The sequence below is a fragment of the Aulostomus chinensis genome, chromosome 21 (genome assembly GCF_037954235.1).
Source record: "Aulostomus chinensis isolate RoL2024-O1b breed Wild chromosome 21, RoL_Achi_v1.0, whole genome shotgun sequence".
Taxonomy (NCBI): Eukaryota; Metazoa; Chordata; class Actinopteri; order Syngnathiformes; family Aulostomidae; genus Aulostomus; species Aulostomus chinensis.
The window spans coordinates 13,145,668-13,165,685 of record NC_141340.1 but is presented as its reverse complement, the minus strand read 5'-3'; the positions used below and the strand labels follow the sequence as shown (position 1 = coordinate 13,165,685).

Sequence of the window (20,018 nt, the reverse complement as noted above, 5' to 3'; positions counted from 1 at the left end):
GTGGAAGGTTGAGCCTTTTTCTACTGGTGTGTTTTTGCATCAAAATGCAAAAAGCACGTAATTTGTCAAACTCGATTTTTATTCCATCGATGGACAGACAAAAATCCTGTTTTGTGCCATTGATGACTGCTTTTAAAATTCCATTAAGAAGCAAAATGAATGTCTGTGTGAGGCAGGAGGGTGACTTTAGATATCTGAGGTCAGCAGATGCTGTCACATTAAAAATTGCACCTCAGGAACACCTCGACACAATACATCACACCCTGCCAGCAAGACGTGTCCGCCACCAGTGTCAGGGTCACGGAGAAACCCGACATTCACAAGTCGTTAAATCCACCTAATGAAATTTCACAAGGGCAGCAAAAATGAAGAGGAAGATGAGGATCTTTTCACTCACGCAGAATCGGCGGTGGCCTTTATTGTTTCGCTCAACACACTTCAATGTGCATTGAAACAGCCACGACATGTAAAAGCCTCAAAAAACAGCTTTTTTTCCTCCCCCCCTTCTGACTTCACCCCTCGCCCTTGACGAATGTGTTTGACTCGCAGTGTGCAACCGTTCTGCTGAATGGCCCTTTCCTGTTGCCCGCCCTTAAAGTGAAGGCGGTTGCCGAGGTAGGGCTAACCCCTGCTATATTATGGGATTGAATTGCGTTTGACCTTTGTGGAGAACAATGGCTGAAGGCCTTTCATTTTTCTGGCCTTCTCAGCGCCTCGATGGAGGAACTCTTTACACTGTGTTTTCTCTGTTGTCTGCCAGTAATTCACAAGCAGGATGACGGTCTGATCGTTGTGCACGCTGCACGAGAGTGTACACAAGTCCACCGTCCGTTGAAGCTCCCATCTTGTGAAATTACTGTTAACAGTTCAAACAACAACCAGAAAAAAAGACTCATTCTGATATTTCATAACTGCGCTGTCCTAGAAAAGAAGGGACATCTGAAGACTAGTTCATTGTAGTTCACACGGCTTTGCTAAAGAGGCCGCAGAAGTGCGTCGGTCTTGCCCTGAATACACGATAAAAGGTTTACTGTAAATTCTAAATGGCGTTTTCTGCAACCCATACATCACTCATGACCATTAGGTTCCACCCTCACTGCACAGTGCACCCTTCTAGCCACAGCTTTCCAGATGATACAGTACAGAGGCTGCAGTGGAGGCAGATCTGGCTTTGAATAGCCTGCAGCCAATGGATTTTCTCTGGATAATACAATGTTTGGGACAGAGAGGCAGGGATTAGTCCAGACGGATACATCCACCACCCCCCACATGCCCAATCTAATTAGACTGGAATCAGTTTAAGATGAAAGCAAGCCCTAGCATCACCGCACTAAATACTAGAATTAGTATTCCCCGCATGGGAATTTAATGACGGAGACTGAAAATCCAATCACATTTACTCCCAGTTTAGCCCATCATGCATTGGGCCTGGACAATGACGAAATGAAAGAACAACAACAATGATTTGTCTGTCAATAGATATTGACCAACATCACATCTGAGGCCACTTGTGTATTGGCGTTACTATGTTGTCATGATTTAACAGGGATAAACAGCTTATAATCAGATATTTAGAAAGTCTGTTACTGATGGAAACCTTTGTCACTTTCCTGAGAATGAGCAGAAGTGAATAGAGAAAGGTGAAGGACACACTGCTGTAGTCTCATGTGTTGGATTATTTTGATTATGTATGTTTATCATTCATTAGCTCATCGAAAGAGGGACGTGTGAGTTCAGCTGGATTATAATCCACCCAGAGATTGTTCGGAACACAGTTGATTTGTTACGTGTTCTTAAGAAGTTATTTAAAGATGATTTCACTACCCAGCATTTGTCAGTTTTCACCGATTCGAGTGTTTGTGAAAACCGTTACTATACTCTCATCTGGACCCAAACAACCAGCTCCAGACGACCTCTCCCGAGCAGCTCGTATCCAAGTGAATGAGAGAGAGAGAGAGACAAAGAGAGAGGAGAGTTTCTGCTACACATCTGGGTTTAAAAGTTGACATATTTCCACTACATTTCTAACTAATTTGAAAGACTTCTGTGAGCACATTTCTGGCTCTGTTCCCTTGAACCTGTGCACACTGAGATCCAACCTAACTGAATAGAAAATTAACTATTTGATCCAGAGTCGTCCAACAGTTTGAATTCCTGAATTCCTGCTAAATATATGTACTTTTGTTCAGCTAAATTGTGACACTCTTCTCTCTACTTTTACCACATTTAGTTGTAAATAATGTCTATATGTAGCTGAGCTTGCTGGTACAACGGTGTTATTACACAATGCCTGAATTTTTTTTTTTTTAACACAAGAATCTTAGCTTTAAACGGCCACTCCCCCCTCCCTCCCCCACCTCCTTCACTTCAGTGGAAGACACAAGGAGGAAGATTATAGCTACATTTGGATACACAAACCATAAAGACTACATATGCAGAAAAACAACAAAAATACACTCTACAGGCTATAAATCCTGCAGCAGGATCCTGTTTCGGTCTCACCCTGCCTTGGTTTGGTCTTGAGTAGGTCTCACCCTGCCTTAGTCTTGGTCTTGTTTTGGTCCAACCCTAGAATAGTCTCAGTCTTGTCTCAGTCTTACCCTGCCTTGGTTTGACTTGTGTAGATCTCACCCTGCCTTAGTCTTGGTCTTGTTTTGGTCCAACCCTAGAATAGTCTCAGTCTTGTCTCAGTCTTACCCTGCCTTGGTTTGACTTGTGTAGATCTCACCCTGCCTTAGTCTTGGTCTTGTTTTGGTCCAACCCTAGAATAGTCTCAGTCTTGTCTCAGTCTTACCCTGCCTTGGTTTGACTTGTGTAGATCTCACCCTGGCTTAGTCTCAGTCTTGTCTCACTCTCATCCTGCCTTGGTCTTGGTCTTGTCTTACTCTCACCCTGCCTCTGTCTCAGTCTTATCTCAGTCTTACCCTGCCTTGGTTTGACTTGTGTAGATCTCACCGTGGCTTAGTCTCAGTCTTGTCTCACTCTCATCCTGCCTTGGTCTTGGTCTTGTCTTAGTCTCACCCTGTTTTGGTCTTGGTCTTGTTTCTGTCTTGCACTGCCTTGGTCTTGGTCTTAACTTGGTCTGGATCTCTCAAAGTCTCGGTCTTGTTCTCAGTTTAGGTGGTTTTGACTCCAACACAACTGTGCCAAGGCTGTCCTTTGAGGTTCCAGTAAGTGACAAAAAAGACGTTGTTTTTTTTTTAACTACAATTAACAACACATATTTTGTCATTTGTCTTCATCTGTTTATTTGTTGTAGTTTGAGTGCCATTTTTGTTCTCTTATTTAATTATTTGTATTTTTACTTCTCTTTGAAACATTATATTGTACTATAACTTCCATCCATCCATCTATCCATCCGTTTTCTGTACTGCTTATCGGTTAAGGATCGCGAGGGGCTGGAGCCTATTGTACTATAACTTGAGTATTGTTTTTGTTTACCCGCTATGTCTCTGTATTTTTTGGTTAAAAAAAAAGAAGAAGAAACTTAACCTGCTTTGTGGAAAACTAGTCACTTTGCTTGTCCTTGCTCATTTGCTCTTTTTATTTAAAAGGCTGCTTTTGCACATAAAATCCTTAAAGAGAGATTGGTAAAGTTAGTTATTAATCAGCTCCGTACATCAAAGCCTTGATTTCTGCGTAGGAATTGAAACTGTCAAATCAGTGTTATCAGGCGGACAGCATCAGATCCCTTTTAGGTCCCATTATCTTACAGACTTTGAGGACACATTCGCTGATAAAACAGCACATATTTCGCAGCCCATATGAAACATTTTCACAGTCTCTTGACTTTATCTCGCCCTTATTATTACTATTTTCCTACCTAAGTATATGCAGTCAAGGGAGCTCTATTTTAAAACCACTAAAATGTGAGCCATATTTCAGCGTCAGGTTGGTGATTAACAGCAGAGACCGTAAATAACTCCGGCACCTGGGTTCCATCCACCACGTAATATTTCTTACAGGTGCACCTGCAAGTCATCTACTAAAGCATTACACCTAAGGAATCAGGAACCCGTGTCCCTTGCGCACAAACACACAACATGAAGTCGCATTATTTATTGCCTCTAGTCTGTGTTTGGACTGAATGGAACCTGTTGTTCTGCTAACAGGTATAACGCAACTTATACAAGTTATTATGCAACACTCCTTTACTTTTCACTGTTAGGAGGGTAATTTTTTTTAAGTATATAAGCTGCACCAGAGGGTAGAAAGATGCAGCAGCAGGCAACACAATGTCAAAATTCTTGTACCTAGGTCAGCACAAGTCAAATAAAGTAACATTATAAAGACAAAGAAATCTACTTTTCTTCATATGTTTCTTTTAACCTTCCTACGTTGTGTGTTTACAGCTGCATTACCTCATTTATGAGGTACAAAAGGAAAGAAGGGCAGTGAGGAAAATAGAGAGGGCAGAGTACACCTGCCTCATTATTACGTTGTGGATGAAACATACAATCACTGCTGGCATTTCAACAAGACACACAGCCAACTAACACGTATTTTAAAGTGAAAAAGAAAGGAGGAGCAGGTGTGAGGGAGAACGGGAGGAAGGCCCGGGAGGAACAGAAAGAGACGCAGACAGACAGGCCAACAGGCTGATAGAGAGTCAGGGACAAGAGAGACAAAGAGAGAGAGAGAGACAGACAGAGAGAGCATGAAAGTAGGTGATATAGACAGCAAAATGAGCAAGTGATAGAAGTGAAGTGAGTGTGAGAGCAAGAGAGAAAGAAAAAGAAGGGCGACCTGAGAGAAATCAAACGCCGGCTCTGTGCAACAGAGGTATGTCGACAAATGAGCATGTTATGGCAGCCCGCTGGGACTTCCTCGGCAGATCGTTTGTGCTGTTTCCCAATCTGTTCTGAGGAGCTGCACAGCCCCACATGGGGACGTGTGAAGGCGTCAAGATGGGATTGCTTAAGACAGATGAAACAAGGTGTTTTTTGATGCCATCTCGAGCGGACAAAAGCCTGATTTCCTGTTTTGCCTGTGACACAAAGGGTGCTGTGTAGTTTGCAGAACAGTTCAAGGCTTTTTGTTGTCAGGGCTGTAAATAACTAAACACACAAGATGTGAAGTTACTGAAGGGGCTGGATCTACATGCCAAAAAGTGAAAAATATGTGGCACATTTTCTTTTTTTGGCATTCATAATGCATTTACACCTGTAACACGCAAAACAGTTCTCTCGTAGTTCTCTTTCAGCATAAAAATTCAATGTTTTGGCTTGTTCTGGGCAGCTTTCATGACGTTCACCGGACCTGTGAAACAACGGCAGATCAGCGTAATATTGCTTTACATTTTAAAAGGAGTCTGAAGAGCCAGACTAAGGTTTTTACAAGGCGTGCCGAGTCAATGGGGAAATAAGGGAGCAATGGAGGAGGGAATGAAGGAATTTTAGGGGGTGATGGGATATGTCTCACACTTTGTTCACATACACACGAACTGAAATCATGCAATGTGCAGCGAAAGAGCAGGCGGTGAGGAAATGGAAGTTAAATATAAAGAGACACGATGCATTCCCCAGGTCATTCACAGGCCCTGTGCAAAATCACAATGCGCCACAGCTCGTCATTTATCACACACACACACACACACACACACACACACACACACACACACACACACACACGAGCCAGAGTCTCAACAAAGATGATTATAAAGCAGGCAAATTCATGCCTTTTAATTTATAGAATAACAGACGAAGAGAAGCATTGGCATCAAATTGGCTCACAGATGCTGGGCATTCTCTCCGCTGTATCAACTCGACACATTCGCAGTCACATTTGTACCAAAAAGCTTTTTTAATGTTTAAATGAACATTTTAATGAGGCGCTGTGTTGCTTTGCCTTGCGAGTCTTTAAGAGCCCCTCTAAATCATTAAAACTTGCTCTTTCTTTGATTCCAAGGTCATTTGAAGATATAAGGCAGCCTTAAGTGGCCCTCAGACCAAAAGTGGCCTATATGCCAAAGACCGCAAATGAATGTAGCCTAATGCTTTTTAATTTGCATTCATCTTTAAAACACAGAAGAGCCATCTCCAAGTTATAATAGGCTGAGATGGCGGTTGGAGGCCCTCTAGTCATTAGTCGCCATGCAGCTCCTCTGAAATGAAGGTCTTCCTCATCTTCTTTTAAGTTAGCCCATTACCACGCAGTTACATTAACCTGCTGTCTGTTGACTTGTTTGTTATCTGTCTGACTCCGTCTGCCCACATATGTTCACATATACATCGGTCTTTTTCTCTTCCGTCCCTCCCTCCTTCCTTCCCTCCCTCGCGACACACAACGTCGCTCCTCTGCATGAAAACAAAAGACTCCAGAAACAGGGACCTTAGGAGGAGATGACATGCATTGTTTGTTTAATCACGTGTTATGAGATGACTCTCTGTAATTATGTTGTCATCTGCCCGCTCCAACAAGGCAAAACTGGGCCGCCGCAGCATGCCTTGCTCCTTGCTCATAATTCCACACTTCAAGCTTTAATGGTCAAAAGCGGGAACGGCTTCGTCTTTCATCATTACTCTTTTTTTTTCGTATTATTACGAATGTCACCGCAGAGACTGAAACTAAAGAGTGAAAGTGCAGCTTTTCTTCTTCTTTATTTTTTTGGAGCAGTCACATATATGACAGGCTCTATGTGTCAACTTGTAATGCACGGGGCAACAGATTTCTTCGTACTACATTGAACTGATGAGACATCAAATAACAGTGTGTCCTATTAAACACATCAAGGCGGGGTTTCTTATTTTCTCTTATTCCCCCCCATCCTTCCTTTTCAATTTAGCTTCATGTGTCCTTCTTGTCTCTGTTCTATTTTCTTCTCAGTATGTGCGTGTGTGTGTGTGTCTCGCTATCTCTCCCCTTTTTCTCCCCCTCTGCAAGAGGAAGGTGGTGTGTGTCTGTGAAAAACTGAACATCTCCAGTGAAATTGGTTTTCCGTGGAGAAACTGATGGATCACTCTTTGCTCCTGACGGGAGTAGGGGATTGTTTATGCCATACGGACAAATACATGTACACACACACATACACACATATAAACATACACACACACACACATATGCAGCAGGGGTGAGAGGACAAGGGGAGTGTTTATGCTGAAGCAGAATGAATTTTTATGAGCTGCAGATTGCTGTTTATGGGAAACTACACTTTTAAGCTGCAAGAGATGTAATCTAGATTGTAGCGTTCCCAACAATGAATTATGGGTTTGGAGGCAGAAGCTCCAGCAGCCTTCCTCTCATCCTCCATTTCCTCCACACACACACACACACACACACACACACACACACACACACACACACACACACACACACACACACAAGCACATAGATTACCTGCAAAATGTTACTGCTATTAAAAACAAATGGCTTCACATGCCCAGCAAATCAGGCGCATCCCTATAAACACACAGAGATCATGGACATCTTATCTGTGTAGACGAGGGCATTGCTGCTGATTTGCATTTTTCTTTTCTTGCAATGATACATAAACACATAAAAACACATCTCAAAGAACTATAAAGCTTCATTTGATTATGAATTATATTGATTTAAATACAATGATGCAACAGAAACACACCCTGTATCCACACCCTGTAAGTTAGACACAGAATTGAGTCCATTTGTAAGAATCAATATTCTCTCTACACAAAAATTATTCATTCCTAACATAACTTCTTAACTCGTAGGCTGAGATTAAATGTTTCTTTTCAGAGATTAAATTCATTCTCAGTGTTTTTTCTTCTTCTTCTTCTTCTTTTTTTTTTGCTCACAGTTTTTTATCAACACTCATGTAATAACTCAAGCAGAGATGGAGCAAATGTATTCCACCCATATGTATGAAGGAATGAATGAATATGATTAACAAGTATGGGACCCTCTCAAGGACAAAGTGCTGTGTACGTGTGTGTGTGTGTGTGTGTGTGTGCACGCGTGTGTGTATGTGTTTGCATGCACATTGTTGTCTAATTTCATTGTGTTTGTATGTTTCATGATTGTGATGCATTTCAAAACTGTGTGTTCACCTTTGTGCCCTCACAGATGTGGAAGAGTACTGTTTTATTTTGTATTTAGTTTTTTAGTCTGTTTGTGCTGCTTTTTGCGGTGTAATAACCCCCCCCCCCACACACACACACACACACACGCACACGCACGCACGCACACACACACACACACACACACACACACACACACACACACACACACTCTTACACCCATATTCCCCTGCTCTCCTCCCTGACCCCCATATGGCTGCCATTCAAATGCAGCCGTTAGCAGGTGACGTACTCAGGAAACGCTGTCCTGTAATTGTGTCACTCTGTCTTCCTGGGGTGAGGTGGCTGATGGTGTACTGCCTGCCTGCCCGCAACTCACCAGAATTACCAACTGAGGGGGGGTAGGAGGGGGGTGATGGGAAGAGAGGAGGGGTTACCATTAAAATGCAAAATCACCACTGCGGCGCCTCACTCTCCTAGTCTTTCTCCAAGGCAGCCATCTTAAGATGGAACGAGTATGTGTTTGATGGTGTGTGAATGTGTGTCTGTTTGACTCTGTGTATATGTGTGTGTGGGAATGTGTGTGCACGCGTGTATGCGTGCATCTATATGTCTTTGTGTTTGATAGAGTGTAGAGCTAAGCTGCGGCAAGGAATGGTGAGATGGCGTGAGGTTGGCAGGCAGGTTTATGTGTGTGTGTGTGTGTGTGTGTGTGTGTGTGTGTGTGTGTGTGTGTGTGTGTGTGTGTGTGTGTGTGTGTGTGAAGCAGGGGTGATAAATCAGAGCTAGGTAAAGGCTTTTTAATGTAGCGGACCCCTCTCCCAGCCTCCATCTTCTGTCAGGGCTCAGTAAAAGATGAGAGCCCCCTGGGGAACAGCACTAGCCCGCAGCATAGCATGGTTACACCGTAGGTCACACACACACACACACACACACACACACACACACACACACACACACACACACACACACACACACACACACACACACACACACACACACACACACCCATAAATGCACACATGGGGCCTGTGCATGCATAGCCACTGACTAGGCCTTGTGAATGAGTGAATACATGAATAACTGAATCTATTGAATGTATGAATATATAAATACAACTTTCTACAGGAGCCACATTTATTGATGAACACCTCCCTCCCAAATAAATGTGTTTTTCAAATGATTTCCAAATGAATTCCTAAATGATTTATGGCCGGTGATAATGCGTTTATATCGGAGAAAATATTTTTGAAGAAAACAGAATGGATATTTGGTTCATTTCTGCTTGTGCTCCTGAGGTCAAACAGAGTCTTTGTTGATGATGTGCCTTGAGTCTGGAAGCGGCCCCAAGTTTCAGGGGGCCGGATATGAAAAATATGTGGAATTTGCCAACATCTGACAATACTTAGTCAGCAATATATCTCCTGTCTGATAAAAAAATGTGTTCTGAATTGCAGATATATGCTCGCTTTTCTGGCATACTTTTTTAATTTGACTTTGAGGAAAAACACACAGGGCTCCTAGATAGACAAGCGCAGATATGACGGCTGAATGTTGTGGAGGCCTTTGTGGATGGGGCAGAGAGGACTCCAGCAGCTTGGCGCTGAAAACAAGCACAAACACTTGAGAACATAATACTTGACAGCAAGCCCAGAGTGTCAGTTTGGGGGCCTACAGAGAAAAGTCTGGCATGTTTGTGAAAAGGATGAAAACACAGACTATGAAAAAGCCTGAAAGCCGATTCTTAGATCGAATTTCAGACTTTTCTTCTTCTTTTTTTTTTTCCATGCATAGTTATTATAGAATCTCACATTACTTCCCCAAGGAGGGTCCTGCACTCTGGCCAGACCGCAAAAGTCTTAGTCTGGGGTTACGACACAGTTATTTGTTTTATTTGCAGAATTTTGCTGGAATTTTGTGACGGAATTTAAAAAAAAAAAAAAAAAAAATCATGAAGCAGCAACAACGGTGTGTAAGAATTTGAATAAAATATTTCTAATTTGATATGAATAATTCTTAAGATAATATTTTATAAGATGTTTTGAAAATGATTGCAATATACTTTTTTAACTTTATTTAAAATGAATTTCATTCCTTCATTGTAAGAGGGACTTTGATCTGTTTATTGTGACTTAACTCTTCATATTTAGCTATTAAGCCACACTGCATTTCAACATGCTCCTAGAGGGTAAATAGTAGTGTGCATATATATTAATTTAGAGAGTGCTGCCAGCATATAAATGCATAATTTAGTTAGAATGGTCCCAGTTGGAATACTCCTAGAACACATGCTCGATGCGCCACATGTTAAGCTTAAGTGCCTCACCTGAATCGTCTGGGAAAATAAAATCTCTGAAATTCTCTCCGTAACTCAACAAAAAAAACCTGACTTTTTTGAAGACATGGCAGGTAATACTACAAAAACGACATCAGATATTCACACATGTACGGACTATAGTATAAGAGTGTATGGAGGAAAGACTTTGTCTGTTTGGAAACTCCTCACTGGAGGTTCAGACCTCATGTAGAATAATATCGTAATAATCAAAGTTTTTTTTTTTCAGGGTACGTCTCTGTGTTCACTCAAGAGTGTGTTCTTCAGATAATGCTGCTCACACCTGCGTGTTTGTGCTGAGATGAGAAGGTTAATGTAGATGTTTGTGTGTGTTTACATGTCTTTCACCTGCATGTGTTCATGTGTTCATGTGTGTGTGTGTGTGTGTGTGTGTCTCTCTGCGCATCTGTTGGACTGAGCAGGTTAATGCTGCTTGACACATGCAGTTCACTAATCTCCTGGAGGAATCGAGACTCGCGCTGAAACCTTCACACACACAGGTATCCATGGCAACCACAAAATTATATTTCTTCCTTCCCCGGCAAGCCAGTGATTCCAAGATGCTGAAATTCAAAAATACATTGTCATTACTTGCCAACCTCATACTTAACAGTGTTAGCTGTGTTGCCTACACATGTAATACAGAAATTCTTCCTTTTACCTCACCCATACACATTATCTTTTACATACAGCGAAGATGCTTATGTCCATATGAGGCCCCATTATTGAAAGTTGCTTTCATCCACAGCTGTTATTGGGATTCAGTTTAACATTCTTCCATGTTTACTCTCAACCTGGCTCCGAGATACAATTTGATTTTGTAAATGAATTAAAGAAATGCTGGTCAGATTGGCAGGACATTTATCAAATATTCATGACATTTTACACGTGTTCCTGTTTGTATTTGTTGCTTATGTGGATTGCAGGCCTTGTAGCAACAGTGAGTGACAGGTGACGGGGAAGAAAACGATTTTCTTCTTTATTTTCATTCATTTACTGGAAATTAGTCTATAGTTGGAGCTCAAAAAATATAAACATGTGAAAAAGGTTTCAGAAAAGAATAGATTCTTTCTTCAAATATTCCTGAGTTCACATTTAATCCGAAAATAAGATTGAGATCAGATATTTTCAGATATTTTGCTATTCATTTTAGCTTGCTGAATTATCTCTGTGAACAGACTGCAAAACAAGAATAAAGCTGTTCATTTTCATTTTCTTTGCAGCTCCTACAAAACACCTCTAAAATACTTTAGTAACAAAGTGCACGATTATATTGAACAACTGGGTGGACTGGCATCTGAGCCGAGCACGTGCCTTCTTTTTCATCTCTTTGAGGGGAAATAAGCACATTGCACCACATTCCTGAACAAGCAGAGGTTCAATCACATTTGCAGAAGTTATCAAAGAGTTCAGCTGGCGCCTTAAGTCACAGGAAATTCACTGGGACATCTGGAGGGATATGTGCAGATTATTGCTCATTTAGTCTGTTCGAGACATCAGTAGGAAAAAAGACTGAGGTAGCTAAACACAAACAGGCTGGACTTCGGGAGATTTTACCCTGGGCACATCACAGCACACCTGTGTGTAATCCCCCATGATGCCCTCTGGTTGTTGGTCCAATCTAATAACAGGACAGGTCAGGTAAAGTTTGCTTCAATTTATGTTATGCCTGTTTTAAAGCAAAAGTTTCCACAAAAAAAAAAAAAAAAAATTTAATTGAGCAAAACCTCACTGGTGTGGTTGTTTTAAGTGATACTTCAGCCAAAAATTGTGTGCCTCCAGAATGCAGAAAGAGCTAACCATATATATTTAGCTTGAAGCTAATGGTGGCTAACAACTACTTCAACCACAACAAACAACAGCAAAACCTTGTTCTCAGTAGCGTTAAGTGTGACCAGCTTGTACATATAGGGGAACCAACTCACTTGTTCCCTAAACTTGAAGGGTTATAGTCCTTTTGTTTTTTGGTTCAAATCCATTTTGGGAAGTTTTCTGTTGTTGTTTTTTTTATCATAGCTGCTGTTAGCTGTTTGCTGCCATTAGCTGCAAGCTAATGTTAGCTGCCATTAGCTTGCAGCTATTTCAAAGAACACAAACAACTGATGCAGGGTGGAAAAAAATGACATCCTGAGCTCAAGATGCCTGTTAGTGAGTATTTGAAATATTTTTTGATAAGAGTACCATTTTAACAAGGAAAACAGTTAAATGTGACTCGGATAAGGAAGATTATGTGATTGTTAATCAGTTTGAAAATGAAAGTCAGGTTAATCAATCTACAATAACACCAAGATGGAAACCTAAAAACAGGTAAAAAGCCACTCCACTTTGGTAGATGAATAAAAGTAAATCAAGATGGAGTGAATAGGAGTCGACTGAGTTCATATTTCTCTGCAACTGATGCATGTCAGGGATGTCTTTGTCTCTGAAGTGGAGAAGGAAAAAAGTTGCCTTCTTTGAAACTTTTTTAAAATGAGTGTGGAATGATTGCTGTACACACAAAGCTGTAGTAGGTTGAAAAATGACCGGATAGGGCGTAAATGCATATATTTGGTTTGATAAATATTGACATTTATGTTACAGATAACATCTACCAGCTGTAGTTATAATGGCCAGAGCAAAGTAGATAATCAGATGATGTCAGTTTATAGCAAGACAGTCTGTGCATGGAGGTAAGTTGAGGTAGTAGATGGGCCAACAAAACACTGGTATTTGACATATGCTGCAGCTGGAGAAGACATTTTGTTCCCTGGTTTTAAGTGTAGGGTTCAATCATCCCCTAAATCTAACAAAAGTCTTAAAACATTTTTAATTTTTGTAAAAGAGGAACAGAAAAAGTAACTTCCAGTATCCGGTAGGGTAATGCCTTTATTTAAGTGTTGTCTGTATTTCAAGATCATCTTTGTGATTGTGCTGCACGTATCGAAGTGAACAACCTCCCAAATTATCCTGGGTCATGAAAACAAAAACACAAAAGGCCAAATTCTGTATATCCCAAATCTGATGCTGCACTGTCGTTCTTGAAGTGTGATATTCAACCAGACAAAACCTCAACAGCACGATAAAAGCTCAGGAAATGACTTCCTTATTTTAGGTGTGATTGATTGTCCCCCTGACCTGTTAGACTGAAGGGGTGGTTAAGAAGAGGAGGAAGACGAAGATAATTGGGCCCGGTGGTATCCGAAGCCCGGCAGGTGTGGAAAGAACTCTCATAACGTAGCTACCTGCAGCGACTGCAGCCCTGAACTTGAGCACACCTAGGATTTAACTACCTTGGAGGAATTTTGGTGTGTTATGTTTGGCATGCCTTTTATTGAATAGATGAAATATAAGAGATGCGTGTAACTTCTTTTGACATGTCGGACACGCCACAAGAAAAAGAAAAAAAACTGGTGTCGACAAACAGATTGTGCACATCTTTTTTTGGCGTGAAAATGTCATTCTCTGTCTGAACGTGATGCCAGTTGTTGGAAATGTCTTCCCATTACAAGTGGAGTGTGGATAATTCCCTTTACTGTTGAAAAGTAGTTAAAGGCTTGCATCATGAGCAAAAGGAAGTCGAAAAGTGCAGGTGTTTTTTTTTGTCATTACTAATATATAGAGTTCTTCTAGACATTTCAAATGAAGACGTAAAAGCCGGGCATGAGCTTGAATGACATTTTTCTCTCAAAGCTTTTGTGCGATACTCATTATTATGTGCAAGCCAAAGGGCTCTGCTCAATTAAAGAATACCACTGATGGTCCATTCAACAAGCAGGCGCACAAACATTTCAACAATAGGTACAGTAAAGTACCCAGTATTACAGCGCCCAGTGAAGAGATTTTTACTTTAAGAACTATTTAATCAGGAAAATCAATGCCTCACATCAAAGAAATGGAGATGAAGGACAGACGGATAAAGAGGCTCATCAAAGAAGGAGATCTAGTTAGGGATTCAATGCCCTAATTCCCTTTCTCTTAAAACCTTCGTCAGTGGGGGCACAGGGCCAATTTGCTCCCTAAATGGCTGCGTGTGAATGTGCAGATTGCTTTGCATAGCCGCTGGGAATCTGGGCTTCTTCCTCTTTTTCGTCTCCACACGAAGCCTGTGAATTAGAAAAGATCCAAAGACAGATAGGCTTAGCAGAGCCCCTCACTACCTGCCTTAAGTCCAGAGCCTTGTTCCAACTTCCAGCTAATTCAATCCGTGGCCTAACTCAATTAATAGTCTTTAATACACTGTTTCGTCTTTATCTGTTCTCTTTCCTGGGGATTGGGGACTTCAATTAGAGTTGTAGAGTAATGTCTGCAAAAAGGTTCCGATTGTACGTCTGTCTGAATGTTAAGACAATGACATGTCCCAGTGGCATTGAGGTTGATCATATATGCATCCTTAATCTCAAACATCTCCTTTATCTCCCTTTCTGGGACTCGTACATTAATGTAATGTAGTGCATGAAATATTGACAACCAGCCTTTCCTGTCTCTGGCTTTATATGCATTGCTATAGGATTCATTAGTCAAAAGAACCTGTGATGAGTCCTGTTTCTTACATAATGTCAAATCAATCTTCCAGAGTTGTAACCTCACCTTACATATTCTTCTAATCTAACAAGGGGCTATTTCAATACCTCTATAGGTGATTTAAACCATACAAGTCATTAATTTTGGCCTTGGCCACAAGGACATTTACTCACGTGGACCTGCAGAAGTTCTGGGAGAAACAGGGATCCCATCTATCAGTGACATAAATAATTTAAGTTCAACCCTGCTAGGGTACTTACCCAGCATTCTTCAGGGCATTCATGGACCTCACCGGTACAAATATTTCATACTTTATCTTCTTTGCTTGACCAAAAAAACAACAACCTCCCCCCCCCCCCCCATCAACCTCATCCTGAGAGCAACTGTTTGAGATCTGAGGCAGCACTAGGCTTTCTATCATGCTTCCGATTGATCGTCTTGGCAATCAGCAATTAAGCCCCAGTGATCAGAGTGGGAGAGGGTGGGGGGAGGGGAGGAGAGGTGGGAGGTAGCCCCCACCAACCCACTCCTCTCTTGTCAGCCAGGAAAGGCTTCACTCAGCTGGGGTGCATTTGGCCCGGGGCTGAGCTCACTGGTGGAGGTTAACTCCAGCATAAATAAGCATCTTTGGACTCATTACAGGGATTAGAGAGTAATTCGCCTGCGAGGAAGAAGACGACTGCCAGGGTTTTGGTACAGTTTACGACAGTCTTGTGGGGGCAAGGGCCCTAGAGATTACAGAGGGAGAGAGAGAGATGGAAAGGCAGCAATAGAGAGAAAGGCCAAGGGAAAAGAGAGGCTGGCTGTCAAGTGTGTGTGAGTCAATCCAAGCCCCCGGCTGCCCCCTTGATCTTGAGCATGTTGGGGTGCTGTGAAAATGGATAATGGGAGTTAGAACGACTGGGCCTGTCTAGAGAGAAGTGTGCTGATTGTTATAACTTTTCCTCATCTCTCTCTCCTCCACTTAACTAAGTAAACACCCAAGAGGAAGCACTAAATCAATTTTAATGATGTTGAAATACAATTTAGGCACAAAATACACAACAAATGCTAATTTGGCCATGATAAGAGGCATCAGAAATTCTCCCCATTATTTATTCAGCTGACTTTCTGCATTTTTCATCAGAACAAATATTCCCATTTCAACAAACACACACTCTCAAACAGAAAGCCAATTTGGAGCATAAATCAACACGTTCGCTCATCAAATATATGCTTTGTGTGGTTCTCTGTAGTCTGTCCAGTGCGCCAAAGACAAATAGTTCCATCCAATGTCCAGCCGGAGAAAAAGAAGGGGCAGAGGATTGTCAATATATGCACACATACATTAAACATAGCAGGTCGATGTGTGCTCAGAAAAGACACAGACATCATAAAGAGCATCAGAAGTCCTGTCATAAACTCTTACACATTTACTTTGTGACTCTAAGTGACTGTTAAATTCTTGCCTTGAACTTATACATTAAAAAATACATTTCTACAGAAAAAAAAAAATGTGTGTGTGTGTGTGTGTGTGCGCGCGCATTATGCAGCTATAAAGATACAATTTTAGCATCTCCATCTCAGTATTGACTATTTCCTACAGAGATGGACGGGGATCATCACCTGCCAACCATCTCCACCTCCATCTTGACTGGCTCCAGCTGCCCCGCCTCTGCACCACACTTGGGACAGGTGATGTAAGCGTTTGCAATACTCTGACTTTTGATACAGTAGTAACAGAAAACATGCTGGCAGCCCACCCTATGAGGCATAGTTGGCCACTCTCCACACAGCCCACACTCTCTCCACACCCCTTCCCCATCCCGAGCTCCATCCAAACCAGTACGTTCTGCCCCGAACAGAACTGAATATGCTTTTGCCTTTAGTTTCCTTGTGTTGATCAGTGGTAACAGGAAAATGAGAAACTCCGCAAAGCCGTGCCACAGCAGTTCACGGTTCATGTACTCGTACGTTATGTTCCTGGTCACATTGGGTTTGCTGAAGACCGCTCGGGATCCTACCGCCCTTTCCGCCAGGATAGGGTGGTGGCCCTTCCTGAGGAACACCAGGAAATTGAGGATGCTTGCAAGCTGGGTGATACCAGAAATCAGTGTCAGGCTCTTCCGAAGAGCCTCTTGGAAAAAATCACTTTCAGACGCAGAGCTTCCAGGAGTCAAACCCAGGCACAGCAGAAGGCTGTGGGAACGCTCTCGAAGCCAGCAGGGACCTGCTGTGAGCAAGGCAAGACCCAACTTTTGCCTTCGGGACAGTGGCTTGTAGTGGGCAGATGAAGCCAGGGTGTTGTGGTAGCACAGGCTCAACAGAGACTGACCCACAGTGGTGCTGCTGGAGTACAGGGTAAACCTCCACAGGACCAGCTGCAGCAAAGCTTTCAATTCTGGCTCCACTGGGGTCAGAAGGCCTGGGCGGCAGTTCTGGAAGCACTGGGAGAACTGAGTCCATAGCAGCTGCTCGAGGGCTGAGTCAAGCTCCAGGGCATCCAGCTGGCTGATGCGCAGTACTGGGATCTGTGGGTCAATACCAGTTTCTGAGCCAGAGCTTCCAATGACTCTTTTCTGGTCGTCCTCACTTTTCAAACCTGTTGTAAGATAAAACGTTTGATAAATTTCAGCACATTTTCACAAGATTCAATTAATTTTGTTACAGCATGTAAATAGTGAAACTGCACTTGCCCACATGTAGACAAAGCAAAATCTGACAAATGCAGTTTTTAAATTAAGTGGACAAGATATTTTTTTTTAACAAAAACACATACAATTTTTTGCATTTTTGATTGCAAAACCACTAACATTTTCAATAACACTTGTGCAAAGAACTTTTCCTTATAAAGCACACGGACACACTGACAATCTCATATTCGAAGAAAATGGGATATTTGTCTCCATTCTCATTCCCCAGTTGGCAGATCTGCAGATTTCTGTCCAGCTCTTTTTTAATTAAAAGTGACCTTTGGAATTCAGATGTTTTTCAGTAATAAAAACTTATGGCCTTCACAACTCTTACATTCTACACAGAGATCACACAGTAACCTTGTGTCAACTTGCAAGTGTTGTACAGATTTATTCTAAACAATATGAGAAAATAAGTGTTACTGTGGCTCTTAAAACTGCCAATAAACCAAGTACAGAGAGTTCTCATAAGCACTTCATGAAGATTTAGTAGATGATCTATTTAAGCCATAAATATTTGGGAAAATGTATGCACAAACTATTAAAGGACAACTTGGTTACTGGTAGAAATGGGGCCCTTGAGGTGAAGCCCATCTTGTTAGAAAGGTTATTTTTTTCTTTATACATAGGAACGGAAATCACTTTTCACATGTAAAACCCATCCTTAATGCAACCTTTGAGCTGTGCAATGCAGTGGAGCAGGGGGTCTTAGACTGCACTCTCCAGTGTATAAGCACACAATCCAACACACACACACACACACACACACACACACACACACACACACACACACACACACACACACACACACACACACACGGTGAAGCCCAGGGGCTCTTGATGCCTGCTCCCTCTGGAGATAGGGGTGTGTGTACAAATCACATCACTAGGGATTAGGCTAACGGCACAGTCTCTGGTACACCGTAAACATTTGCCAAATGTGGAACAATCTTCCTCCCCCTCGAGTCTACTCCATATGGGATCTCGCCATTGTGACGTCTGGGCTATTTTGTGCTGCCTACGTTACAAAACTGCTCTCAGTTCCCCAATTTTATCTGCCCTTTCCTCAAATGAAACGCTTAGGAAGTGGGAGACTAACTAACCACGGAGAGACAGAGCAAGAGGGCGACAGAGAGAGGGAGAGAGAGAGACAGAGAGGCCTCTTTTGACAGTGGCTTTTGTGTCTCGCTGAACAGGATTTGTCACGAGGCTTTAAAAGAGATTTCAGCTGGGTAAATATGGCAGTTTTGACAGAAAGAGAGAGAGATGATGGTCACTTTAGACATCTCTTGAGGAGGTGAAAAAAATATTTCTCATATTTAGTAGCAATGCTTGGGTTTATTGCGTCGCACAGGACCATCTGTGTATTCATGATGTTTCAATAGATCCAGGATACACCGTCCAAATAAGTTAGAATTAGCAAATGAATGAAAAAAAGAGTGAATTCACGCTGAAGTAAGCAGGTGTGACAAATTCATTGAGTTGCATTTGAAATGCTGCCATGTTTAGTGACTAGAACCTCGCCTGTGACGGAGGAAGAGTTTGGATTAAAAAAGAAAAAGAGAGAGAGAGAGGTAGTCTGAATAAGTGTCCTAACCAATAAACAGGCTCCATTTGTTTAGCTTAATCTGAAAGTTTTTCCTTGATGTGAGAAAATGCGCAGATTATGTGCCAGCGTGTGAGGGAGAGTGTGACTATTTATGTATGTCAAGGCTAGCCTTGATCTATGCAGAGCTCTAATACAGAGCTAAGTTAATCTATCAGTCCATAGCTTTACACACACACACACACACACACACACACACGCACGCACGCACGCACGCACGCACACACAGGTGGTGAAAATCCCCGTCACAGCAGCAGCACTCTTGGGAGAGTAAACCCAGCCGAGTCCAATATTCTTTTCAAAGCCTTTTATCGAGCAGTTTACAAGTTATGAATGAATATGTTTTATTTGGGGAAACACTGTATTGACAGCCACCTATCAATAGTAATGTGACTATTGTCAAGGATCTGTCAATATTAATGTAATTATGATGTAGAGGGATCAGAGGGATACCGGCGTCGGGGGCCAAGTTACATCTCCTGCCCACTGCCATATCAATAGCTTGGATTGTTATTGACAGCTTCCCTTCAGACTTGCAGCACTTGCCAAATATATAACAAGCAGACACTCTGGTCAATGCAGGGCTGCCTATAAAAATTAAGCATTTGAATTTACTGGCCTTTTACTGTGGACAGCGGGAAATCCATGCGTCTTATGTAATAGTCAAAAGTCACACAGCATGTCAGCGTACGGACATGGGAAATGTACACACGTGTGAACCATACATCGACAATTCTCATGTGGATCAGCCAGGTGAAAAAATAAAAAGTCCTCTGTTGGAGAGTCAGTATTGTACTGAGTTCAGTGAAGCAACAGAAAGCAGAAAGGTATCCCATCTGTTTATTTTGCCAATATCAGATCGGCCAGTATTCTACAACTGATTTGGCCGATAGTGAACAGAAATGCACAGG

The 20,018-nt window shown here is 42.0% G+C and overlaps 1 protein-coding gene across 5 annotated transcripts in view; it reads left to right on the top strand.

The window, feature by feature from the left end:
• The first annotated feature begins 11,903 nt into the window (after nt 1-11,903).
• pmfbp1 (polyamine modulated factor 1 binding protein 1) overlaps nt 11,904-20,018 on the top strand; it is a 122,861-nt gene continuing 114,746 nt past the window's right edge. For all 5 annotated transcript variants that reach the window (XM_086191041.1, XM_086191042.1, XM_086191043.1 and 2 more), the window contains exons 1-2: nt 11,904-11,970; nt 16,415-16,508. In XM_086191041.1, coding sequence (XP_086047167.1) covers nt 11,924-11,970; nt 16,415-16,508 — 141 coding nt within the window. In that variant the 5' untranslated portion in view covers nt 11,904-11,923. The remainder of the gene's footprint in view (nt 11,971-16,414; nt 16,509-20,018) is intronic.